Source organism: Gopherus flavomarginatus, chromosome 6 (genome assembly GCF_025201925.1).
Source record: "Gopherus flavomarginatus isolate rGopFla2 chromosome 6, rGopFla2.mat.asm, whole genome shotgun sequence".
Classification (NCBI taxonomy): domain Eukaryota; kingdom Metazoa; phylum Chordata; order Testudines; family Testudinidae; genus Gopherus; species Gopherus flavomarginatus.
Genome location: NC_066622.1, coordinates 110,117,937 through 110,144,148, shown reverse-complemented (window position 1 = coordinate 110,144,148; position 26,212 = coordinate 110,117,937). Strand labels below are relative to the sequence as shown.

At 44.6% G+C, this 26,212-nt stretch overlaps 2 protein-coding genes across 2 annotated transcripts; one reads left to right on the top strand and one right to left on the bottom strand.

The window, feature by feature from the left end:
- Positions 1-11,521: 11,521 nt before the first annotated feature.
- LOC127054047 (homeobox protein vent1-like) lies at positions 11,522-13,507 on the top strand. The gene is made up of 3 exons (XM_050959700.1): positions 11,522-11,777; positions 12,031-12,263; positions 13,148-13,507. Exons 1-3 carry the CDS (start codon positions 11,522-11,524, stop codon positions 13,505-13,507), a joined length of 849 nt encoding a protein of 282 aa, XP_050815657.1.
- Positions 13,508-18,711: 5,204 nt separating this feature from the next.
- Positions 18,712-22,747, bottom strand: LOC127054034 (homeobox protein vex1-like). Its single transcript, XM_050959679.1, has 3 exons — positions 22,393-22,747; positions 21,650-21,891; positions 18,712-19,083 (listed from the first exon to the last, which is right to left on the bottom strand). Exons 1-3 carry the CDS (start codon positions 22,745-22,747, stop codon positions 18,712-18,714), a joined length of 969 nt encoding a protein of 322 aa, XP_050815636.1.
- Between the last annotated feature and the right edge of the window lie 3,465 nt (positions 22,748-26,212).

The following is a 26,212-nucleotide window of genomic DNA, read 5'->3' as shown; positions in this document are numbered from 1 at the left end:
AAAACCTGACTGGAGAGGGAGAGCAGGCAGCCTGCCCTAAACAGGTAGTGCTGCTAGGGGAGGGGAAGACATGGGAGTGGTAATCAGGAAAGTCCATCACCAGGGCCCATAACACAAGTTTACAAGGCCCTTGGGAAGAAGTGACTGCGAGGGTCTCAGATTTCTTATTTTATGAAAATGCCCCCAGGCTGTCTGGCTATCACAAAACGTCTTATGAAGAAACAAGACTCATGGAAGCTCCCCTAGAAATTCAAAACCTGGAGCAAATCCTCCTTCCCATAGCATCTCCCTCCCCATCCCTTCCCTTCCCCCACCCCAATTTCACTCAGAAATAGCTGCCCTGTTCACAGCTCCTCCCATGTACTTTGTCCCTAGGGTTCCATCCCTGGGGTTTGGGAAGGCACCTCAGGCACAGGGCAAGACGCAAAGGAGGAACCTGCACTGCCTCTATCACTTCCTTCTAGTTGGGCTCCTATTTAAGACTCTTTATTTCAATAACTGGGCTTAGGACTTTCCACTTCCAAGACAACTGCTGAGTTAGCCATTGCAGTAGCTACTGGTTGCAATGGCTTCTGAAGAGCAATACAATAATTGCAAGGTCCTAGCTATTCAGTAGCTGTGGAATCTGACTGCTTATAAAGGTATTACACTTTGTATGTTATCTTCCTCATCTCCAACATTTCACATACAGGGCAGTAAAGCTACTTCTTCAAACAGCTCCTAGTTAGCTGCCTCTACAGCGCCTGAGGCCAGAGATGCTGGAACAATTTCTGTAGTGGGGGTGCTGAAAGCCATTAAACCAAACTGTAAACCCTGTGTATGATGGAAACCACCTGAAGTCATGGGGTGCCGGAGCAGCCCAGTGCCAGCACCTATGCCTAAGGCCTCCTTTTACTGTGTAATGGGCTTTTGACCTTTGTCTTCCTAGGAGGGCCCCTTTAGAAGTAGGCTTGAGTTAGAAACTCAGGAGAGTTTGATCATAGTGCAAATAATCACATACAACCATATCTGGTTTTATAATGAACGCACAATTCTTCACAAACTAATTAGTAACAACTGCTCAGTCCCAGTTTCTCTGCCCCTACCAGGACCTAAGACTATATCATGCAGTAATATAACCCCAAGCATATTGCCTTGCTATGGGGTGCATACATATAATTACATTCCCAGCGTTCTCCCTTCAACGACAAAATCATACAGTTGGGATAACACCCCATTGTTCTCGATTCCCTGTGTGTGTGTTGCATAAACGCACATTGTTTGCGCTTGTGGTAATTACATCCAGGAAGCTGGAAATATTCATATTTAATAGATACGTTTCAAAGTTTAGCTGTAAGGGTTAGGCCTGGGTGCGTGAAAACAACGCAGCATATCATTGTGCGCTGCAATGATTCCTGAACGAGAGTCCTTTTGTCGTTGTTCTGGGGCACTGGGAGGGAACTACCGCGGAAAAGAAAGGGCAGAAACACCCTGTCACCAGTTAAAAAGGTGCTAATGAGCACTTTGCATAATAACTATTCAACAACCGCCTTGAAATCTTCTAGCATTTGGCAACATTAACTAGAAACGGTGACCCGATTTATGCCAAAATCTGCCCGTATGAGTATGTGAGATATTTTTACCGGGTTAAACTTCCAAGGGTAATATAGTAGCTCTGGCATCCACCTGACAAATACCGGTTGTATCTGGCAACATCTGTTTTGACTAAACATCTCGAGAAAGAGTGAGTTTACGTGAAACAGAACGGTGCAAATAAGTTTTATTAAACGTGATTATATGGTATATGTTGCATCTGCAAAAACATATACCGCTCTCCTTTGTTTTTGCAAGTTTTTTTTCCCAGTCATAGTGTAGTTTGATAGTAACACGTTTAACGTGTAGTATACGCTGTAGCGAATTCCATCCCCAAAGAACCCACCGCGCTTAATAATTATATATAAGCTTGGGTTGGGACACTGAAGTGCAACAACTTCGGGGATGGAGGGAGATGATCAATTGCTATGCAGCACACTGGACACCAAGTAGACAGAGTCCGCAGCAAACTTTGGGTCCGGACTTCCAAGCGGCCAGAGAGATAGAGAAGTTGAGGTCACGCCTTAATACACAAAAACAACTAAAATGTGTCTGAATTACGCTGCAGAGGAGGGTTGGGTGGGTTTTTTCCACCAGCAGATTTGAGCAAGTCCCTTATTTCAACATCTCCTTTTGCCTCTTTAATCGCAGGTGGGGGTCAGGCACAATAAGCGATCAGTCCTTCCTGAGGACAGCGTGATGCCAGTGAGTCAAGTTTTCCGTTTGTACTTTAGAAAGTAACCTATTTGGGGAGTGGAAGCGAGTTTGCTACTTGTTCCCTTGAAAAAGCAACCCAGTGAAACTGCTATTATAGTTCCGCCGTCGGCTTTTTACCCCACATCTGATGGGTAGTGGGATCTGCGCGGAGAGATTCGATACTATGGAGAAAAAGCGCTCGAGCAGTGACTTCAAAGTTCCCCTGCCAATCATCTCTGCCCCTGCAGACTGGGGAACATGATTTAATTAGCAAGGCAATAATGTCAGAGATGTCTGCAGCCTGCGCTTGCTTAATCGCCTTTATCCAATTTGGCCAGAATAGTTTGCCAGGATAGTAGCGGTTTGGCGAGAATATTTGGACCCCTGCTGCTCGCAGACTCTGTGGAGCCACTCAAGGGACCTGTTTTCAAACCAGGTGAAGCAATTCCTTGCTGTGTGCTAATCGGGAGAGAGCTCACACTGCAGGGCCATTAGAGCTAATTGCTGCCCATTATCTCTCTCTTTGATAGGCAATTAGATGACAATTAACTTGGAAAAGCCCTGAGGGCTTGGAGTAGAGAAGGGGGAAGGAGAGTCCTTCAGGTTTCAGTACATGCTCTGTGCAAAGTCTGTTAACTTTTCCTTTCAGCTGCATACAAACAAACCTCGTGGGGGAAAAGGATTTCTTCTCCTCCCCCCGAAAAAAATTCTGTGCCGTGATTTTAATGAACCCCAAAGCAAAATATTTCTGTAATCAAAAAGACAAGTTTCAGCCTTTCCCTTTTGCAAAGATCTATTTCTAACCCAGGTAACTTCGTATTTATTATTTATAGTAACTATGTTTTCACATTTGAACAACATACTGTAAAGGTGTCGGAGTTCTTTGGACATTCCTCAGCTGTTTTGAGAAGGATAGACTTTAGGTTCATTACATTTTCTTGCTTTATTTGGTCATCCTTTGGTATTAATTTTCGAAGAGCAAAATGAGATTTTTCAAAATCCGGTTTTAAAATGATTAATCCCACAACTGTGATGTAATTGTCCAGATCGTTTTCAAAGTAGAAGACCTGTTAGTTTGTAAATTTATTTATAATTTGTTAGTCTTTAAGATGCCACAAGTACTCCTGTTCTTTTAGTTCAAAAAGGAAAATTGACATATTGCAACATGCAATCGAATTTTAAAATTGTATTTTAAAACTGGGGATATTTTAAAACGGTTCTGCAATATCCCCATAATTGTTACCAGAACTCTGCCTCCAGCTGCAACCAAAGGAGTGAGGGGGCAATGGAGAGGTTAGTGTTCACGGGTACTTCAAGTAAAAAGGCATTTACTCTTAAACAAGTAATCTCGTTGATGCCTAATTGACTATCTAATAGCATGTATCAGTACATCAAAGCCTCGCTGAATAAACTTGTTAGCATTTCTAAGGGGGTCAGTGAGCGTTACAAACAGTGATCAATTCTCTTATCAACCATACTTAAAAGGAAGCTGTCCCTCTGAGCAGATAACGATGTGTGTGCCTAAGTGAAGTATTGGGATTCATTGTCTCCTATGGAAAGTCTGAGAACAATAAAAGCTGAAGAGGCTGACGACAGTGAGAGTTTCCCCAGTTTGGGTCCCTTTGATCAGCAAAACCGGCCGCGTGAGATGCTCCTAGACTCCTGGCGCCTTCCAGTGGGAGGGGTATGGTTTGTGCCCGGGCAAAGGTCTATGGGTGGAAATATAACAGTTCTCTCCAATAAAACTATTATGCCCTTGCATCAGTAGAGTGAATCTTGGTGTGCATTTAAATAACATACATGGATCTTATCCAAAATATATACCCTCCTTCGGGTATATGTCATTTAATCAATCCCCTTTCACTTCAGTGGCCTTGGGTATTGGTGCACCTTAGTCCTTCTTGTTCTCTGCCTGTTACAGACAATAATTTAATCATCGAAAGGTTGTAATACTGTGGCTAGTTCTGGTTGTTGGTTAGGTGTTGGGGTGACTGGGTGGCAGTTAGTGGCCTGTGATATACAGAAGGACAGACTAGATGATCTGATGGTCTCTTCCTGCCGTGCGTCTAATGAACCTAGTAGCAAAGCACCCGTGAGAGCAGCATGAGGCCCAATTTCTCGAAGGCTGACTCAGCCCTTCCACCCTTGAAAAAGAAAGTATCACAGAGTGTGTGTGTGACCTTTCCTTAACATAGCCCTGTCTGTGTGAACTTTGGATGCCAAGGTATATGGAGATCAGCTGCTGCTGCAGCTCCTGGACATATTCTGGTTGCCTCAGACACTGCTACCCTGGGTTCAGTGTACCATGCAGCAGCTGTGATCAGACAACTGATGCAGAAAAAGGAACCAAACAGAGGTTTATTTCTTTCATTACATGGTTCCACCATATAATGTCCTTCTGGGGGATCTTATTAGTACCGAGACCCCCAAACTAGGGGTTTGCCCCAGAGTTCTTGGTCAAAATTTCCCTTCCTGTTGTTGCACTATTTGCCTCTTGGCTAGTGTCCTCCACCCCAGATATGATTGATTTTTCTGTAGTGTTGTTTGCCTCTAACTGAGGACATCATTATGGAACCCTGGGAGCTGAAACATGTTTTATATTTGTAAGGTATTACACCTTATGAGAGAGAGCAGAACCTCTGAAGCAGAACTTACAGTGACTTAATTTCTTCATCATAAATATTGATAACATGGAAAATAGTAGGGAAATATTTAGTGTCAGTAAGATATTTACATTTTCTGTGTATGCCGAGGTTATATGAAAGTTTTGGATTCTCTTTTTCAAAAATGAAATTAATCAAATTATCATAGTTTATTTTATATTTATGAATAAAAATGGAAAAGTTACAACAAAAATCATGGAATTCAGAAAATGGGTACATCCCGTCCCATCCTATTGGCTTTAGTTACAAACAGATGATTCTAAGCATAAGTGGACTAAACAATTGCTTAGGCCCCTGAGCTGCTCAAGAGGGTCCCTTATTAATTAGTATGTGTTGGGTGGGGGATATTCCTGCTTAGGGTGCACAATGGGGTAGCACTGGCACTGGTCTGGTTATAAATTCTATCCCTTGTATGTATTGTAAGCTCCTCAGGACTAAGATCTCACTCCTATTACACATGTGTACTATTAGTAGTAATGGGACAGGTGGGGGTAGGCCCTCCTCCTCAGCTAAGATGGTAGAACCCCTGAACCCAAACTACTGTTGAATTCTGGGAATGACAAATGAAAAAAACAAGCAAGGGAATGAGGTCAAAGGTTAATGACAAGGGATCTGGGGGGACACCAAGCAGAGAATCCAAGACAATGTCCAAAGCTCCTCAAAGGCATCTAAGATGTCAGTGGACACTGCCCTCAGGAACTCTGTCCAGAGGCATGAACGTATAAGGTGCCAGAAGTCCAGAGTATCCCATATCCAGCTTCCTCCTCCTGGTATGAGGAATGGCTGACTTGGCCATCCCCAGGAGGCGATTCATGAGGAGGTCTTGTGACTTTGTGGGGCCATGGATGAGGGGTGCACAGAGCAGGAGACATGAGGAAAAGTGATGGTGTATTTGGAGGGTTCAGTGATGGTGTTGGGGGGGTTCTGGAGGTCTGTGTGTGTACTGGGAGGGGTACCCTGGGGGTGTTGAAGAGGATACCGGAGGGGTATGGCAGAGGTACGAGCATATTGGGGGGGGGTATCTGGGGAGTGATAGAGGGGTTATCTGTGGCAGACATAATCACTGGAGGTGGTGGGCAGTGTTGCTCCCTATCATGATGGCAGGGTGGCTGGCGCAAGCTCAGGGCATAGTGCCAGCCATCCATCAGTGCCTTCCTCTGGGACCTCCCACCCCAGACCTGGGATCCAGCCACTGTGACTGCAGGGAAATGGACCAGTCATCTGCAGATGTAGGGAGGGACCAGTCAGGCAGCGGACCAGTCAGGGCTCTTTCTGAGCTGCAATGACTACTCTTCAAAAATCCCAGACATTGCCTGTTATTTGAAAAAATCTGCCCAGACAGCAGGCAGATGATCCAAAAACAGAGCAATGCCTGGGAAAACCCAGATATATGGTAACTCTAACTGAACACCAGCCAGACTGACTGACTCCAGACCATACCCAGGAAATGCCTGTCTATGCTCATGCTTCATGCCATCCACTTCCTCACCCACATGTCCTACCTTGACACCCAGAGGCAGGACAGGTTGCTACCAAAGAGGGTGAGGAAGTCCCATTGGCTAGTTGGTACTCCACTCAGGTCTCATGGTCCACCAGAGATATTAGCTGGTGGCTCCTTCATGATTCATGAACTCCAGACACCCGTATTTTCTACATCCAGAGGGAGATCCTCACACACAAATATATAGAATGCATCAAGCTGCTGCTGCTCCTCTTGTGGGTCCTCCAGAACCTCTTACTGGGCCATGGGAGCATGGGTCATGGCCCTCCCACTTTCTGAAAGTGGATGAGCCTAGCCTGTCTGCTTTTCACCACAGGTCTCTCTGCCCGTCCTTTTCCCCTTGAGACTCCACCCCTCGGGCAAGGACAGGGGCCAGAGCCTGGCTGGGGAGCCCAGGCAGCATGAGGTGCTGAGCTGTGGACCCTCCACCTGCCCAGGGTGGGGGTTGGGGAGAGAGCAGTCCCCAGCCTGTGTCCCTGTCCCCCAGACCCTCCTCCCAGGGCAGGTGGAGGGTCCATGCCTCCTGGCAGCTGCACAGCTCTTACTATGGTTGGGCTCTGGCTCTGAGGCCCTGTCTCCTGGCCAGAACTGGGTGGGGGAGCTGCAAACCCCCTACCTACCATGGGAATAGGTAGCAGGAAACCCTTTGCAAACCCTCTACCTGCCACTGAGAACAGGGGTGGGAACACAGGTGGGGACTGCTCTTGGCCTCCCCACCCAGGCAGGTGGAGGGTCTGCTGCTCCTGGCCTGCCGTGGCTTGTCCGGGAGCAGGGCCTCGGATGGAAGTGGCAGAATGGGGCCATGGAGGGGGCAGGGGTCCCTACTGGCCCCCACACTTTTGGGAAGGCTCTGTCACCCTGTCCTGGGCCCCGAGTCAGAAGGAGCACATCAAGAATATGCCAACAGGCCCACCCACAAATCCAGCTATGACATGTCTGTAGAGCAGTGGTTTTCAATTAAGGGTACCTAGGGGGTGGGGGTGGGATACGCAGAGGTTTTCCAGGGGGTATATCAACTCATCTAGATATATGCCTAGTTTTACAGCAGGCTACATAAAAAGTACTAGGGAAGTCAGTACAGACTAAAATTTCATACAGACAATGACTTGTTTGAACTGTTCTATATGCTATATGCTGAATTCTAAGTACAATATTTATATTCCAATTGATTTATTTTATAATTATATGGTAAAAATAAAAAAGTCGTGATTGTGGCTGTGACACCTTTGTATTTTTATGTCTAATTTTGTAAGAGAATAGTTTTTAAGTGCAATGGAACTTGGGGGTATGCAGGACAAATCAGTCTCCTGAAAGGGGTACAATAGTCCGGAAAGGTGGAGAGACACTGAAGAGCATCTAGCACTCTGTTCTACTCAATTAGCCTCTGCGACAGTTTCACCTGCTTATTGCTGATGCAGAAGTGAATGGAGCGGCCCAGGACTTTCCCTTTTTATTCTGTGCAGCTCCCCGGGTTATATGTGTGTCTCTTTGGAGGGACTTCAGGGACTCTAAGATCGGAATTACCTGCCCAGCTGGTATTTCTTATTGCAAGCATCACTTCCGTCAGCCACTGACCCCTCCGTGCGGAGAGCCTTGAAATGGGCATGGGGCCTCTGCAGAGTTAAAGCATCAGCCTCGCAGAGCAGTGCCACTTCGCACGGGCGGCCCTTCGGGATTTAGAGCTGTCTGAGCCCAGCCTGCCTTGTACGCTTGTGTAGGGGTTGCTCTCTTGTCTCAGGGCCGTGCAGGAGCTTCGCGAAATCTCTCCCTTGCTCAGTGCCCCTAAAGCTCGGCCATGGAAAGCCCCAGGCAGCCCTCATTGTTTAAACCGTCAGAGACGGGGTCCGGGTGTTTCCGAACAGGCCACCCGCAGTGGAGCCGAGTTCGTTGTGGAGGTTTCCAGCTTAGAGGTAACAGCAGCTGCTCCAACGTCCTCTGGAAGAGGAAACGCCGCGAGCAGGCAGGTGTGAGGAAGCGGCGTGTAAGGCTCGGAGGGAACCAGCTGGAGCCTGTTCCCCTGTGATAACGTTGGGGGTGAAGAGCGTCACAAAGGCACAGATGTGAGCGATCGCAGCACAGCGCTGGGAAGAAGAAACGCCAAGAGTCAGGGAGCTCGGGGAGACGGGGGGTCAAGCACTCCTGGGGCGGAGCGGAAAGGGACAGCAGGCGTAACCCCGCCCAGCAGCAGCAGCAGCAGCAGCAGCAGAGGCTGGTCTGGATGTGTTCAGGGCTAACAAATAGAACAAGCCCCAGTCTGGGAGCTGTGGATGAGAACGAAATAGCTGGATGAGTGCCTGGCATGGTACAATCACGATTGTAGCTAACCTGTTTTCTTACCGCGACGCTGCCCGGTCATGTCATGCCAAGGACAGGGTGTGTGCCATGATAGCTGGTGTGTTGAATCACAATACTTTACTTGTAATACAGCAAAGGGGTGGGCACAGAGAGCCTTTTAAGCCTACTTCTATCTGGGACTGGAAAATAAATAGAACAAAAACAAGTGTCTTGTTAAGTATGAGTTACAGGGAGAAAGGAAAGATGAGGAAAAACAGCATCCTAAGGGCTGCTGCTGCTTTATTTCCACACACAGTGGAGCCAGAACCTGTAAGTTCTACTGAGCCCACCACTCCCATGCCAGCTCAGCCAGCGTTTCTCAGAAGGCCTCTTAAGAAATTAGGTTCATGTGGCCTGATGTTCAGCCGTGTTCAGCATATGCAGCTCTCCCGAAATGCGGGTGCTGAGTAAAACCTGTTCCTAAGGGCCTGCTGCCCTCCTACTTGGATGTAATGGGGCAGGTTGCAACTTTAGTAGATTCTCCGAGCTTTGGTAGGATTAGGAAAGACTCTTACACTTTTCCTGGAAAGTTCTGTGCTTAAATGGCCCCTTGCATCAATTAAAACAACTGATTGGCTACTGTTTCTAAGATATTTAAGTTTTTACATTTTATGTCTATGTATATTGTGTAGATAGTAGAGTTTTAATCATAAATTGTAAACCCAGGTCTTTTCATGTGTTTATGGTTGCTTTACATGATATTTCACCTGTCCTGTTTATGTAACACTTTAAAAATCAGCAAAAGGGTTATATACATAAAATTTATTATGGAAAAAAAATTAGGTAGTATAACTCTGTGATACAGATCAGTACAAGTTCATAATCTGCTGCAGCTCCCTGTGTTAAGACATCGGTAGCAGAGGATGAGGGTGGAATTGGAAACCAAAAAAAGCAGCCTCACTCACATACCATTGCATTTTCAGTGAAACTTGCCTTTGGGGAAAGGAGGCATTTATGTTTTTTCCTTCTGGAAAGAAAGATCAATAATCTAATTATAGGAAGAAGAAGAAACAAATATGCTACTCATTAGATCCGAGTTAGAGTCAAATCCTTCAGTTCTGGCTGGTTTCATCGGGGGCTCAGCGAGTTCACTAAAAGTTTAGCCCCTGTGAGCACTGTAAGAACAAGACCCTGGTAACAAGGTTCAGGGTTAGAGAGGGAATATTTCAGTTTTTTCTCCCAGTTAGGAACAATTTTAATATATGGTGTCCCGGTGACTTTTGTAGCCGATTCATTTGTGCTTTGTGCTAGCTGTGTGTTTTTCCACTGGCTTATCTAAACGCAGAAAATGCTTGAAACCTCAGCGATAGGTTTTCTAATAACGTTTATTACACTTGCAGTGATTAAACCTCTGGGCGGGTCTTAGCATTATCTGCCCCTTGCATCACAAAGGCGAAGCTATGCTTTATAAATAACGTGTAAATTGGGGTAGTCTGAAGTTGATGAGGTGTGAGCTTTCTGGTCCTGTATTGCTTTGATCGCTAAACTTCCAGGAGTTGGTTGGAGATTGGCTATATTTCTGGCTAGACAACTGGAGCCAAATTCAAGCTGAGAGGAGTGCAGGGTTGAATTTGTACCCATTAAACCAGAAACAGAGCAATAATGCAGCCAGGAGCTGGGAAATCCAAGCCAACCCACACTTTTGTCGTCTCCGTATGACCTTTACAATGGACTTGGATTTCTTCCGCTCATTAGTTTACAGTAGAAGGGATTCTGATGTTGACAGGGAACATAGACGGAATTCTATAGGAAATCGATCGTGACTTTTATTGACCATGTAGTACCGTTTTGTGTTACATGATTGCTAGACTATCCCTCCTTCTCCCCTTCAGCGGGAGTCCCTTACGTCTTTTGACGACTTGAAATATACAGTTTGCAGTGTTGTAGCCTGGTGGGCTCAGGATATTGGACAGACAAGGTGGGTGAGGTCATATCTTTTATTCGGCCAGCTAGAGAAATTGGTCCAGTACAAGCTATGACCTCACCCACCTTGCCTCTGAAATATATACTGCCAGTCTAAAGAGGACATTTCAAAGGATTACCTGGTAGCGTCATTTAGATCTGCATTTTGAAAGGTAAGGATTGGTGTAAAAATCTCTGTTATAACAGAGTTCTGAATTGTGTTAAGCGGGGATAAATGTTCTCATACATAGAACCGGAACCTCGCATGTTAAAGATACTAAAATCCTGTTCCATTCACGTCCCTGCCCTAAGGAGCTCCCTGATTATGGCTGTAATGAGATGCGGTTGCTACTGCTTGGAGATCTATGCGATTTAAAATATGTCGTATGTGCCTTTTGTGTTAGTCCATCGACGTTTGGAAGGGACACGATTGAACCCCATCGTTGTGCCATTATCTGGCGTGTAACTGTCTTTAAAAGCCCTTTTGCTGGTCTTTTGTTTGGTGTGGCTGGAATTGTCCGTGCCGCCCCTCCAGGGGAGAATCAGGAGGGGCCCAGAGCAGGTTTGCACTTCAAGGGGGTAGAAACAATCCTGCAGACTCTCCGGAGCCAGGAGCTGCAGACATTTGCCAGACGTGTGAACTCTACTCCTAACTGACAGCTGTTATCTCTTTTCTCTTCGTACTTTGATGAGGATTCACACTTGCAAACGAGCCCGCGAGGGAGGGCCCCCTATAAATAAATGGAGGCACCCACCCACCCGCTTGCCCTCCCTTCCAGCCGAGCAGCGCTAACTAAGCCGAGGGAGCTGCAGACAGCTCCTGTGAGTCCCGCTCCTTCAGCCGCCACTCGCCATGGGTGAGGCCGCCTTCTCCGTGGACTTGCCGGCCCAGCCTGCCAGCGAGGAGCAAAGGCCAGCGGGCAGGCCGCACATCTGCTGCGTCCCTCCTCCGCGGGCCCCCACCTGCTTCAGCCGGAGTCCCCACCTGGCCAAAGCAAAGCCCAGAGAGGGAGCCGCTGCCGGGGGCCAGCTCCACCCCAGCAGCCTGGGCCGAGAGGAGCTGGAAGACACCAAACCCCAGAAGCTGCCCAACGACCGAGCAAGTCCCGGTAAGTCAGAGGCGGGCCCAGGGGGAGGTGGTGGCTGGTGCTGGAGCGGGAACTAGGGCCCTGATCCGGCCCCGAGGAAGAGCCTCCTGCTGGCTGGGGGTGCGGCAGCGGGTGCTGTGGGGTGACCCCTGCTGTTGCCCTGGCTGGGGGAGCAGGCGAGGGCTGGCTCGCAAGCCAGTGGGCCGCAGGGCCCGATCTGGCTGCTTTGCCCCCGCTGGGCACCCGAGCCCTAACCCACCCTCCGCCTTTGCAGCTCCCGAGGGCGGCTGGGTGAGCGCGGACGAGTCCTCCGGGTACGAGAGCGAAAGCGCTTCCTCCTGCATCCCATTCTCGCCGGGGGAGGACGAGCACCAGCAGCGCAGGGCGCGGACCGCCTTCACCCAGGAGCAGGTCGGCAAGCTGGAGAAAACCTTCAAGCGGCAGAAGTACGTGGGGGCGGCGGAGAGGAGGAAGCTGGCGGCCGCTCTTCAGCTGTCCGAGATTCAGGTCAGTCCCGCGGCGCAGACACAGCCGGGCTGGGGGGCTTTGGGCCGCTCGCTGGTCCCCTAGCTGCAGGGGCGTGTGCAGGGACGCCGAGAGCCTCCAGCTGCCCCTTGGCTTCAGTCAGGCCCAGCGCGTGCATCGGTCTTCCCGGACGGAATTCACTTGAGCAAAGAGAGCGCTGAGCGCTGCCCGCGTAAACCGCACGGGTCCTGAGCATAACGATAACTGGTTATGATTTCTTGTTGATGGGAACTGGTATTCAAATTGCTTCCTACAGACTATAAACCCAGGGCACGGCATGTTGTCCATTAAAGAAAGTGCCTAAGCCCATGCTTCCATGCGTCCGAAGAGTATCTTTAAACACTCTTAAACATTTGTACTTAATATTTTTTTAACTTAAAAATACAACCGGGATCTGATGCTGATAAATGTTAGTTTATCTGATATTCACTTGGTCAGTAAAATTATTTAGAGTTAGTAAATAAGGCCCCTATCCTGCAAGCTTTTGCTATTCACTGGTTAACACCTTGAGTAGAATCAGTCAAGGGCTGCTCACAATTAATGGAGTTAAGATTTGGGTCCCTAACATGCTTCCGTTGCGATCAGTGACTTCCCATTGACTGAAATGGAAGCTGGATGAAGCCCCTGATTAGGTCTTTACAGTTGCTATCGCTGGCAAATGCTAACAGTAAATAATAAATTATGCGCTTACGCAATCTGGAAACTTTCCCGCTGATCAGATCAATGCTTTAATTCAAATTATTTTAACTCCGACTATACTGTATGGATCACAAGTGAGTTCAGTTACAGATGCTCTGAATACATGATAGTTTCTAAATTATTCTGTTAGGACCCTGATTTCTTTAACATTACTTTTTTTTTCCTAGGTCAAAACCTGGTTCCAGAATCGCAGGATGAAACTTAAGAGGCAAATACAAGACCACCATCATAATCTCATATCTTCAGATCCCTTCTATGGCTATAAGCAAGGGACCCCACCAAATATGTTACAGGATTATTCCCGCTATCCTAGTCCACAGCAACAAAGACTTCTGCCTTTTACTCCTAATTGTGCTTTACAATTCAATTCTTCCTTTCAAATATATGAGGCCCAAAACCCATCATACCCCATTAGGGCACGTGATCTGCCTTTTTTCCACCAACACTTTCTACCACAATTCTCTGTCCATCCATTTATACAGAACAAAATGGAAAACAAACAATTTAATCCTCTTCAAACATTATAACTAAAGCAAAGTGGAAGATATGAGGTATAATATTAATACGCTATATATGATTCAACTGTACATAAAATGTTTGTCTGTAGAAGTGTCTATTTTTAATATAAAGTTTAAATATAAAGATTCATACCTAAATTAAGTATAATTGTATTTAATTGAGTTTGAATGCTGTTAGAGGCACTTTAGTCCTAATTCTTGGGTTTATGCTCAACCTATGTAATTCGAAGCTTACTGATCTAAAGGATTCTGACAGACTATCTTCCTTTAGTGTGTGGATGCTTAAAAGGATTTTTAGCTATAAATTCCCTACTGACAATTAGTCTGTCCACCGGAGGAGAATTCCACTGGAACTACTGCTGGCACTGGTGAGAACCCTAATGTAGATGTCCTGAAAGCAAATTGTGTACAGGTTTAGTCACTCAGCCTTGTCTGCACTAGGATTCCCACCATGTAGGCAAGGCTATGAGATAAAATTAATTGTTGTAGAGGGGCACAACCAACCCCTGGAGTCCTATACTTTAAAATATTATGCAAACATTTAACCTATAGCAAAATCTTATCAACAATGAAGAAACCATCCTTCTAGAGGCATTGTTATAGTAATGTTATTAATCTAATAGTTTTTCCTGTGTATATGCACCACAGAAACCAGACACAATTAGGTTTCAAGTTTGCTTATTGTTGGTTGGGGTAGTAACACTCTGCTTATAATCAGAAAGCTGGCAACCGGCTTCTGATGAGATGATACACATAGAATGTCCAGTTAGGAGCAGGAAAGGATGACAAGACAATTTATAAACTCTTAGTTCCAATGTACCACATAATCCTGAGTTGGCAGTTATGCAATTTGTGACTTTTGACCATGTTCACTTTTCCTATTCTCATCCAAGTGTTTGCTGGCCTTTTTACACCAGTGAATTAAAACTTTTACACTATTTATTTAAAGAGAATCATAAAATGTACTTGTTTTGTGACCTCAGTACTGCATAGTGCTTCTATAATAGGATTCTGTGTAAATTAAGGGGGGTAGGAGGGAACAAAGTGTGGTCATTGAATTGTTTTGTGAACATAAATTACCATTTTACACTTCCATTGCATCTTCCTCCCAAGAACCTCAAAATGTTCTGCAAATGTAGAACATAGAATAGCTGCACTGATCAATTGATTTATATTGATTTAACTAAATTGGTAATTTACTGAATTAAACTATATTGCTATAAACAACTTCTAAATAAATGTGTATGTGCTCACGCAGGCTTTATCAATTTAAATCAATTACAAAACTTACAGTGGAAATGATGCAACTTTTCATGTACCTACAAGCTCATGAGATAGGTAAATATTTGTTACTATTTCTCCTATGGAGGAAAAATGAGATAGATGCTGGGATTTGCTTCCAATTGACTTCAGTGGAAATTGCTCAGTACTTAGCCTATTTAGGAACTAAATTGGGATTTTGGAGCATAACATATATTCCTGAAAGTCTTTGCCTTAAAGTATGACTAAAATCCCTTTTTAAATGAATTTTAATTTAAAAATCTGGCACAAGGACTTGACAGAGCACTATTGCATGTTCCATGTAACTTTTAATGGCTGTACTCATTTCTTCCTGAAATAAGGTTTTGAACTGACTAATCTTGGTTGTATGGGGGAAATTGGAGACAAGAGCCCCCTGTGTCTGTGCTAAGGCATCAGTAGAGCCACAATGAGTGTGTCTCTGCCTGTAGCATGAAATAGTTTAATCTCAGGCCTGTAATACTTAGTCTAATTCTGGCTGTTGGGCTTGGTGTGGAGGTAGCTGGGTTGTGTTTAGTGACCTCTGATAGACAGGAGGGCAATCTAGGGGTCCCTACTCTCCTTAAACTCTATGACTACAATGAGCAAAGGGTGTAACACAACTGGAAAGCCTTGTTAAGATACAGGCTACATTAATTGAACCTCTGTTGCTTAGGCATATTAGACTCTCCTCCTGCCTCCCTGTTCTACTGCAGCTAGTTAACATGGCTTTATATGTTAGAGTGGGGTTGGGTCACAAGGCTGTTACATGGGGGTGAGGGTTGATTTGCAAGCTGTCAGCCTCCACCCCAAACCCTGCTTTACCTCCAGCATTTCATAGAATATTAGGGTTGGAAGGGACCTCAGGAGGTCATCTAGTCCAACCCCCTGCTCAAAGCAGGACCAATCCACAGACAGATTTTTATGCCAGTTCCCTAAATGGCCCCGTTAAGGGTAGAGCTCACAACCCTGGATTTAACAGGCCAATGCTCAAACCACTTAGCTATCCATCCCTTCCTATTTATAATGGTGTTACAAATTTTAAAACACATTTTAATATATTTAATGGGGAGTCTCACTCAGGAGCTTGCTATGTGAAAGGGGTCACCAATAAAAAAAGTTTGAGAACAACTGTGTTAGATCTTAATAGGGCTTTTCAATTGTTTGAACTAACTTGATTAGAAAACTGGCCCTATATCAATGCACAAAAAGGTGTGTATTTTTAATCAAGTTAAATACAATTGAAAAAGCCCATTGAAGCATGTCCATATACAGCTGCCATATGAATCAGTGGTGCAGGAACTAAGGGTGCTGCTGCATCCCCTTGCTTAAAGTAGTAAAAACAGACACCAAATATATGGTTTCCATCATCAGCACCTCACTATAAAAATTGTTCCAGAACCCATGACAGCACAATGGGTAGGAAGCCCAGCATGCCACAGGTGCCTCTGTCTGTTGTTAGATTGGGCCTTAATAGGGCTTTTTTTAAGTGTGCTTAACATAATTGAAAAACACACCCTTTTGACCCTTGAGACAAGGCCACTGTGTTGCTGCTTTAGCTCCCCAGACACATGGTATCTGTATCAATGGCTACCCCCAAATATTGCTGCAGACAGAGGAGCAAAACATTCAATTTCTTGTGCAGATGCCTGAGCATGGAGACACTGAGTTCACCCCAAGCCAACCCTTTTCTCTCCCTCCACTTCCCTGAAAGTAAAGACTGCATTTGTTTGTGTCAAAAGTCTCTCTGAACCAAAAATAACATTTCATTTTAAAAACTGAGCAAATAGAGTTGTCCATACTGTTACCATAGGCAAAACAAAAAAGGAAAGAAGTGTTGTGAGCCATAGGTGACCTCTAATGTCAGAATGCTGGTACTTCACAGTCATGACCCTGGATGAAAAGAATTGCACTTTGCAGCTTCCCTAGGCTGAGGGTATTCATGCAAGAGAGAATCCTTTCATCCCACACAAGCTCCCTATGTGCTACCCTCCCATACTCTATTTCAGGGACTTTATGTAAGCCTCCCTCCCCCTTGGTCATGACACGTTCTGTGTGTTTGCCATGGTCCTCTCCATCACATGCCAGAGACAGGTCCATGTTTTTCACTCCCAATCTCTATCTCCTCCACTCTGGGTCCTTTCTTACTCAGCAGCCCCATTTTTTCACCTACTTGGGTCCCTGCTTCCCTCACCACTCCCACTTTCTCCTCCCTCCATTATCTTTCCTCTGTCCCACCCATCCACTTTCTGTCTCTAGTCCCCACTGCTTCCCTACAAATCTGCATTCTTGCCCCTCTCCCAACCTCACCAGCCCTCCTTGTAGGTCTCTCATTTCAGTCCCCAGGCAGAGAGTGAAGCTGGCTCTCACTGATAGGTGCAGGTAGCAGTACCTATTGAGTGTCTGGGAAGTAGGCGGGCGAAGCCCGCCCACTGCTAAAGGATCCTCCCCCAGCCTAAGGGGAGGAACCACAGGGCCACAGAACCCACTGAGTGCGGGGGACAACTAATAAAAGAACAGGGACAGGAGTGAGGTTAAAGGGTCAGAAGGAGAGAACCTAGGGGTGAAGCTCCTTTGCCTGCATCACCAGCGTGTCTTTGTTAATCAGGTTTTTCTGGGTGTTCCATTTTGCACCACAATCAATAGTTTTGTGCATATCGATGTCCAGACCATTCCTTGAAATTGATCACATCCAGCCTTCTAAAGTTATATTACAAAACACCTGCCATGAAGTTGAGAGTAATAAAACAAATCACCTTTTATTTTAAACGCTCATGCTGAGTCAGTTTATATTTATCACATACACAGATAAAATTTGTGAGTAACATCCTGAAGTTAACTGGTCTTGAATGACACTTATACAGGACTAGATATCTATGGAATTTGAATATTAAAATTAGTGTAAAATGTAAATTTTGCAACGCTCAGAAATCTTAAAATTCACAAGGCAACAGGCAATTATCTGTGATTACATTGCAGAACACATCCTGCAGCCCTTATTTAGGAAAGGATCCCTGAAATAGGAGTTTTGAGTACAAGATTTCATTCCATGAAATATAAGAAAACAAGTATTAATTACATGAGACATTTCTGGCTTGCCTACTGGTAGCTATTTCACAGAAAATGGATGTTAGTTCTGACAGTTTTCTTCCTCCCCTCAAAAGATTTAATCACAAGGTGCCTCTACCCACAAACGAACTTGTGAAAGCCATGATGGTCCCTAGTCCCATATAGTTGTTTAAACTTCTGTGTTACCATTCACAAGCACACACCCTTGTTCAATCAAGTGTTCCCATTACTATATTTTACTGTAGTTATTACAAGAGTTTCCTTAGAGGTAGTTTGACAATGTTTGTAAAGGGACATTGTCAAGTGTTAGTATTAAATTCTGGTAAAGTTATTAGTCTTAGAAACTAAAAACACCCTATTGTCCACCCCCCCCATGCACTTGTTAAACAATTCTGCCACCACCCCTGCCACACACTCTTATGAACTACATGAGCTATTATAATAGATTAGTACTTCTGCAGATAGGATTCAGTAGATAAGTTGGACAGTTAACATTTATTGATAAAGTGTTGGGTTATTATAAATTAATAATCAGCAAAAATCACTCCTATAGTCCCACACCATTATTCCCAGTTATGAGTTTTCATTGAAGTTTTGATGGCAATATGTCTGCAGTTGGAGGAAGGGAGTAGAATTTTTGCAATATCAACTTGCTCTACCATTTGTCAGCCTATTCTAATTACCATTTTGAGCCTGTTCTTGATTGTGTCCCTTTAACAACACTGCTTTAAAGACAAAATAACAAAAAAAAATAAAGTTTTTTAAATACTGAATTAATATATTTAATAACTAATAAAAATAAGTTAAATAAGTACTCCATGATTTCAGGTAGTTCATTTTGCAGCTCAGAGCACTTATATGCATGTTTAAGAGGGAGGAAGATATGGTTGGAATCTCAGTCGATTATGATCCTGGGTTAGAGGGACCGTTGGAATTGTAGACTGATAAGAAAATCCTGGAGCAGCAGACACCAGCAGAGCTGGCGTTGGCACAACTGGCTGAAGAGATTGAGTTGGAGCAGGAGGTAGCAGCAGGGCTGGGTTTGGCATAGCTGGGTGAAGGGAAAAGGTCACAGCAGCAGCGGAGGAGACATTCAACTCCATCCCAGGGGGATAATTGGGTGTCTGGATCTCTGGGTAACGATAAGGTAGAAGTAAGCCTGAAAAGAGAGCTTCAACCCTGGCATCTTGGGTCTGTCGTTTGAACTTCATACGACGGTTCTGGAACCAGGTTTTTATCTGAAAAATAAACATCCAAGAGGTTATTACTAATTCATTTGCCAAATAAAGATGTGCACATGGTTCTACAAGTTTTAGAAATGCATTAAGTGTTGGTGATTATTGGCCAAATTCTGCTGTTACAAATTATATGAATCTGGAGCATTTTCCCTGACTTCAACGATCCTCATACAACAGTCAATGTTCCCCCAAGGATGCAGTTTCATACACAATGTCCAAAAGGGAGTGATGTGGCCAGAGCATCATGTCAGATCACCTTTGACTGCCCAATGTAGCAGGTAACCATTTTTCAGCTGAATGCACTGGAGGTGGCCTTTCAGTATGAGATCAAGATAGACTCGGACCCAGACCTTCAGGATTGTAGCCGAGTGCCTTAACCACTCACTCAGTCACTGCACCTCCTTCATACTATATAAGTACCAAGAGAGAGAGGACAGCAGAATTTGGCCCCTATTTTTCCAGGTAACTTAATTCAAATTTAATGCTGAAAGAAACCACTTTACTTCAGAGGAAACACACTAAGGGTATTAAATTGTGCAATCTTTTTTAGCTTGGAAATTCAGTTAAGGTTCCACTGTAAAAAAAACAACCACCAAAATTAGATAGTATGGCAGTGTGCAGGAAGCTTACTCAAACCTTAACTCTGTTCCATGCTACTCTCTTTCCCTTCCCATGTTTCAGCTATCACATTTCCTATATTGATCTTTTGACCCTTCACTACACTATGCTTCTACCATTAAGAGATTTGGGGTTGCAGGAGGTTTGCATTTGTAGATAGGGTAACTGTGTCCAGCAGCACTTGCATTTGGCAGCATATCTTTGGTGATTAGTACATTAATGTTTTTCCCCAGTACACTCTTGAATAATGAAGTGGCCAGATATTTTTAATAGACCGTATGTAATCCTACATAGTCATTAGTTATGTGCATTTGAAAACTCTGGTGGACCTTTGATTCAATAAGACTTTAGTGTCATTAATTTTAAAATTCAAACTAAAGTTCCAGTCCTGCATATATTTAGGCATAGGATCAACTTTAAACACAACTACTCCTGCTGGCTTAACTGGCCCTAGAGTAGTCTAGTAAAATAGGTTTTGGGAGTCATTGATCATATAAGCATGCAATGTTATTTGCTGTTCATATTGGGCCAGAGTAGACACAATACAATAGATTTTAGTAGACTTATACCCACTGCAAGCCAGGAATAAATCTGGCTCATTGTGTAAGTGTTGTCACACTGATGTAAGAGAACATGGAGTGATCTTAGATATGCATTTCTGTGTTATAAAAATATTAGTTATGGTATTTCCAGTTACTCTGATGTAATTTGTTTAATTTCCATTGTCTCTTTTTGGGGGAGGGGGGAAAATGATCTTGTTTTAAGGCTTATTTTTCAGTGTGGTGATATAGGGTTCACCCCTATCTCCTATTTAACAAAGTTTGTATCTGATTTTTTTTTTTACAGTTCAGAATTACTAAATGTCAGACATGTATTTTTAGCACTATAGTGCAAGCCCTAGTCTGTAGACTCCCAGCTCTGAGATTTGCTACAGTGGGTTTTTGTTTGTTTTTGTCATTTAGACATATCAAAGGCATTCTTGGTAAGTTCCAAACTCTGCTTATATTGATGTGTTTTAGACCCAATTTCTGTATCTTGGCAAGGGTTAGACTAGATGCCTCTTGTGGGCCATTCTAACCATATGGTTCTATCATTCTAGGTGGGGCTCAGAAATTGCAGAGCCTACCAGTGTTGTGCAGGGACTCCTAGCTTGCAAGCTGATGATCCATGGACTTCCTTTGCATTCCCTTCTCCTTCCTTCCTGCCTGCTGCTCAGCCCTCTTCCTTTCTTACAGAGGAGCTTCTCACTGGTTCCCCATGTGATTTCTTGGCTGCTACTTTCTCTGTTGCGGCCACCTCATGACAGTCATGAGGTGGGTAGATGGCCCATGGGGATTGCGGATATCTATTAATCTAAAAACACTTGAAACTATCAAATTGTGCCCACAGCTAGCCTACATAAGTATGTCTTCCTATCACGGATGCTTGTCCTCTGTCCCATTCACTTTTTGTAACGTCCATTCGTAACATCGTGTCAAATTCGATTCTGATCTTTTCGGGACAACCTATCCGCTGGTGCGGTGACTAGTACTCTGCACCCCCACCCACTCCTTTAGGATCTGTGGGAATTAATAATAGCAATGCTGTGGAGCAAGCATTGACACGATGAGGACTCCATATTACACATGAGGCGCTGCATAGGAGACACCTACTCCCAGACAAGATCAGGCGGATTGAATTAAGCTGGGAGAAGGCTGAGGGTAGAATCAATGTAGGGCTAGTACCTGCCTTAACTAGGGCTCGCGGAGCTCCAGTCCCGGGACTAGAAAAGGGTTTACAGAAGATACGAGCCCATGACTCTCTCTCGCACACTCTTGGCCTCTTTCACAATAGAGGGGCGGCTTCACGTGAATATATTTCCCCCCCCCCCATGGAGAACAGGTGATCTCGCGTGGAGTGTAATCCTGAGCGGCTGGGCACCCCCAGTTCCTCCTGGCGTGTCCCTCACCTGGGTCTGGGAGAGCTTCAGCACCTTGGACAGCCGCCGCTTCTCGCTGGCCCCAATATAGCGCTGCTCCCGGAAGCTCCTCTCCAGCTCTTGCAGCTGTGAGGCTGAAAACTTGGTGCGGGGCCGCCCCGGCTGGCTGCAGCTGGCGCTCTCCGAGCCGCTGCCTTCCCCGCCCGCCTCCTCCTCCTTCGGGCTGGACGCGGCGCTGCTTGGGCCAGTTTCCTGCAGCTCCCTCGGGGCAGCTGGAATAACGGGAGCAAGGCGTGAGAAGAGAGACCCCCGCAGCCCCACCCGCAGCCAGGAGGGGGCAGCCTCATGCCCCAGCCGGCCCTGGGCACGTGGCATTACATGCTGAATTCAGCGGGCCAGGCGGCACCCACATGGGGCCTCCATGTCCCACCAGGGCCCTTCTTCCCACGCCTGGCCTCTGTCAGGGAGGATTCATAGTGGCCTCACCACCGGCAGGCCGGATCAGCCCAGCCAGTGGGTGGGAAGGCCAGGGCAGCATCTCTCAGCCAGCTCTGGCACAAGCGTCCACATTACCTGGAGTTTTGGGCTCAGCTTCTTAAAAGGTCTCTGCCCCAGCGGTGGGGTCCCCCTAGCCTGGCCCCCCTTCCATAAACTGCGACTGTCCCCCAGACTCGGGGACCCTTTTCTCGCGGGCTGGGACAGACCAGGATCCCGCCCCGAGGACTCTGTCTCTTGCCCCACTCCACATGTGGGTGGGAAGGGCTGGCACTCACCTTGGTCTCCCGGGCTCCGCCGGGTGCCCTCAGGCGGCCTCTCCCGGCTCCTAGTGCTTGGCTTGGTAAGCGCTGGGTTTTCCTTCTCCTGATCGCTGCTGGCACTGGCTGCATTCTTGGGCAGGGACTGGTGGCCCCGCGTGGGGTGGTGGGTGGAAGACACCCCGCTTGCAGGTTGGGCTTTCTCGTGGCTGCTCTGAGCGAGCCACTCCACCGAGAAAGACCCCTTCTCCATCCTCCGTGCCCTTTGCCCCTTTGAGCCCTTCCTCGCCCCAGCAGGCCGACTAACCATCCCCCTGGGCCTCCAAATATTTAAAGCTCCTCTGCGATGTGATTTGAAAAGGCCCCAAAGCATCAAATGAGACCGAGAACAAAGGATCCCATTGAGACCCTTTAATCTCCCCTTTCAGGTGATTGTTACATCCGACTAATCTCTGAACACAGTTGTTAACAGAACTCAAGGCTACCTGACCTGGCGCCAAGTTCATCTCGGAATGATACAGCTGGTAATAATTACATCAGGGCCTGCACTTTTGTTTTACTCACCCCAGCTACTGCAGCGTTTGAGCCATCCGAGGAGTTTAAATCTTTATCTTGGACGATCAAGAACAAAGATTCAGAACGTGGCTGTCAGAAAAAAAAAAGCTCCCAAGATTCTGCCTGATGGCTTGCCACCGAGCTGGAAACACCCACCCTGGCTGCTCCAGCGCTTGCAAAAGTTCCCCAGCCGTTCTAACCAGGTAAGGTAATCCTGGGGAAGGGTTAGAGCAAAGCAGACTCACGGGCCTGGGGCGTAGGTAAACTTCATCAGGAAATTAAAGTTGCAATATTCTTCCCATTATGTAGACAGGCTGTTGGGATATGCCTGGCCAGAGGGGGATAAAAGCGTCAGTGTTTGTTGTTTGAACTAGGCGGTGTGGGGAACGTAGTAGAATGCAGTTTTCTGTATTCTTACTGCTCTTAAAGTATGGTTAACTATATGGCAAATAAACCTGTCTTGCCTACACATTTAAGGCTTTTTCCTGCTTCCAGAAAAATCCATCCCAGAAGTCGTATTGACCTTAGTATGCAGAGTAAGTTCCTTCATTAACAGAAGGTCAGAAACTATATCACGTTTTCTCCTTTGTTTGGCAACATGAGCTAATCCTTTTGATCCTCTAGTAGGCAGAGACAATTAATTTATCGTGATTTTATTTTAGAATTAAACTGGTCAGTGGGGGAATATGTGTCAGGGCCTTGGGCAGAAAAGAAAGGAAAACCCCGAGGAAATAGCTGCTGGTTTCGAATGTAACCGTTAATGTCTGGAAGAAAACAAAAAAATAGAGAGAAAAGAAACGAGGCTGGTGCATTTCAAAGTAAACAGCCCTAATGTTTTTATAAAGTAGATCAAAGACGAGGAGTGTAAACTTCTGTTAAAGAGGCAAAGTCTGTTAAGGGAGGATTCAGATAAGAGTGAGAAAAAAGCCACTTTTACAGTCTGAAGTGCGTCTGGGACAGCAGAGTCCTTAGCCTCCGCAAATACTAGCTAACACTTTTACAGGTTGTTTCAGTAAACAGTCGCCAACTGTATGAGTTTATACAGCCCAGAGATAATGAACTAGCTTATGTTCTTCCACTTCTCCATGCTGATCTGAACATGTTTGAGATATGTTAATTCTTAGACTTGAAAGGATTCTTGTCAGCCTATTATGAACTGTGCTATATTTGCAGTGAGATGGTGAGTGTCAGATAACTCCACTCTCTGAGATGTCTGTTCCCTCGCGGCTTTATGCAATTTCCCAGCAAAGCAATGGAGTTCCCCATCATATAATATAACGCGCTTTACATAATTTTGTGCTTAATGCATTACAGCATGACATGAGTCAGCAACTTTGAGACCTCTATGTGACTGTCCACCCGGAATAAATTTCACAGGTAAATCTCTAGTTATTTTTCCACGTTTTAGTAATTTGGAGAAAACCCTGTCTAATTATCTAATTACTGAATCTGCATATCTTTCTCATCAGCACTGCATATTTTGAGGTAATATTCATGCTGTAAAAGAAAACAAAAGATCAGCCTTTTTAAAATTTGTACGCATTTTACAAAAATGTTAAATGAGCAAAATGGCTCGGAACTGAAGTTCCATTATTGTAGCAGAATATTCCTTTCCCATTGCACTGAAACTGCAGGGTGTAGTGATATATGGTAATATTCGTTTGGCCAGTGTAGACAAAGGAAGGGAACAACCATGTTATAATAAACTGTTCTACAGAACTAACCAAAGCCCTCATCTGTAAATAATCCCTAAGTGGAAAAGGCCTCAAAGTCTATAAACATATATCTATATTAGACCTGGCCAGCAGTTTTTTTTGTATTTGTTTAATTTTAATGTAAAACAATATTAATTTTAATGAAACTGGTGAAATATTAATTTTAATGAAATTATTCCCATTTGTAACAATCTCTTCTATAGATATGTTTAAAAAGAAAGGGAAAATATGACTGACCAAACAGCATGTTTTTGTTAGTGACAAGGGGTGATCTTGATCCTAGTATGATGATATGGAGTAATGGCTATGGGGGAAAGATTTTTGTGAGTGATTTTTTCCACAAAATAAATGTTAAAAATATATTTTAAAATAACATAGATCCCAGTCCTGCAAGCATTTACACTTGCTTAATTTTGCACCTGTGTGTAGTCGCATTCAACTCAATCCACTACTCTGATGAATAACTGTTTGCAAGGTTAAGACCTTGTGGCTCATTAATCAGAAAAAAGTTGATGTACAGAGAATGTAAAATAATTTATAAACTGAAGCAAGTTTTGAAAACATCAGTGGTTGATTAGAGAAAATGATATAATCCAATAATAACACAATCATTTTCTTAATGAAAATCCAACAATTTACTTAGCATGGGATCCACAAAGGATTCAGGTGCTGCAACTTTTCCTCATAGCTACTCCTGTTGTATTCCGGTAAATTCATTGACTTCAAAATCCTCCCAATTTACACAAGTGTAAGAAAGTCACTTAACTAAACTGTGCCATTTCTATTGCACTCATATTTCTAAGCACACGTGAACATATACTGCACAATGCCTAGTGCTACTCAAAGCACACATTACTTGTAATGAAATAGAAAATAAAATCTTATCAATACGGTGTACTAATAGTATCTTTGTTTTGTTGTATGCACACATGCTTGCTGTATAAAATGCTCTACTCTGCTATTACCTTATTATTAGCTTTTTTAAAAAAAATGCTTTGGTAGTCTGAATACCCAAAATGAATTCTTTCCTTAAGATTTTGTTCTAATATTTCATCTGTATTGGTTTATATATTTCACAATACAAATGAATTTGGGGGCTTTTTCTGTTCATGTTACAAACTTTGACTCACAAATTAAATAACATTGCTTCAGGCTGATACTATATGAACTTTATTTCTGGTAAGCAAGTCAAAGGAAGCCATAATAATAACTACCATGCACAAACTGGAAGGTGGGGGCAGGGAAATCTATGGAATCGACTATGTCCACTGCTTTGGGGTAGATACTCAAAAACCTAGAAGAAAGGAGGAAATATACATAAAATGCTTTGTACATTATAAAAAGGCTGAATTTAAAATACAGAACCAAGCTTAAGACAAAACTCCACATTTTGAAACCAAAACTACTTTGATCAGTAAACTGCTAGGGTGCTTTAAGTATACACCTCATGAAAGCAATCCTAGTCGAAGAAGTCATTGCTACTTTGTGTATTTAACAATTAACAGTTGTCAAGTGCTGTGATGAAACAATGTCCACCTCCAGTATTCAGTATCATCTGCTTATACATA

What these genes read in the sequence shown, in the direction of transcription:
- LOC127054034 (XM_050959679.1), bottom strand. Translation starts at nt 22,747, where the DNA reads ATGCTTTGGGGCCTTTTCAAATCACATCGCAGAGGAGCTTTAAATATT. An exon ending in GCGGAGCCCGGGAGACCAAG is followed by an intron (nt 21,892 to 22,392) that starts GTGAGTGCCAGC and finishes CCGTTATTCCAG; the next exon opens with CTGCCCCGAGGGAGCTGCAG. An exon ending in TGAAGCTCTCCCAGACCCAG is followed by an intron (nt 19,084 to 21,649) that starts GTGAGGGACACG and finishes TTTATTTTTCAG; the next exon opens with ATAAAAACCTGGTTCCAGAA.
- LOC127054047 (XM_050959700.1), top strand. Translation starts at nt 11,522, where the DNA reads ATGGGTGAGGCCGCCTTCTCCGTGGACTTGCCGGCCCAGCCTGCCAGC. An exon ending in CAACGACCGAGCAAGTCCCG is followed by an intron (nt 11,778 to 12,030) that starts GTAAGTCAGAGG and finishes CCGCCTTTGCAG; the next exon opens with CTCCCGAGGGCGGCTGGGTG. An exon ending in TTCAGCTGTCCGAGATTCAG is followed by an intron (nt 12,264 to 13,147) that starts GTCAGTCCCGCG and finishes TTTTTTTCCTAG; the next exon opens with GTCAAAACCTGGTTCCAGAA.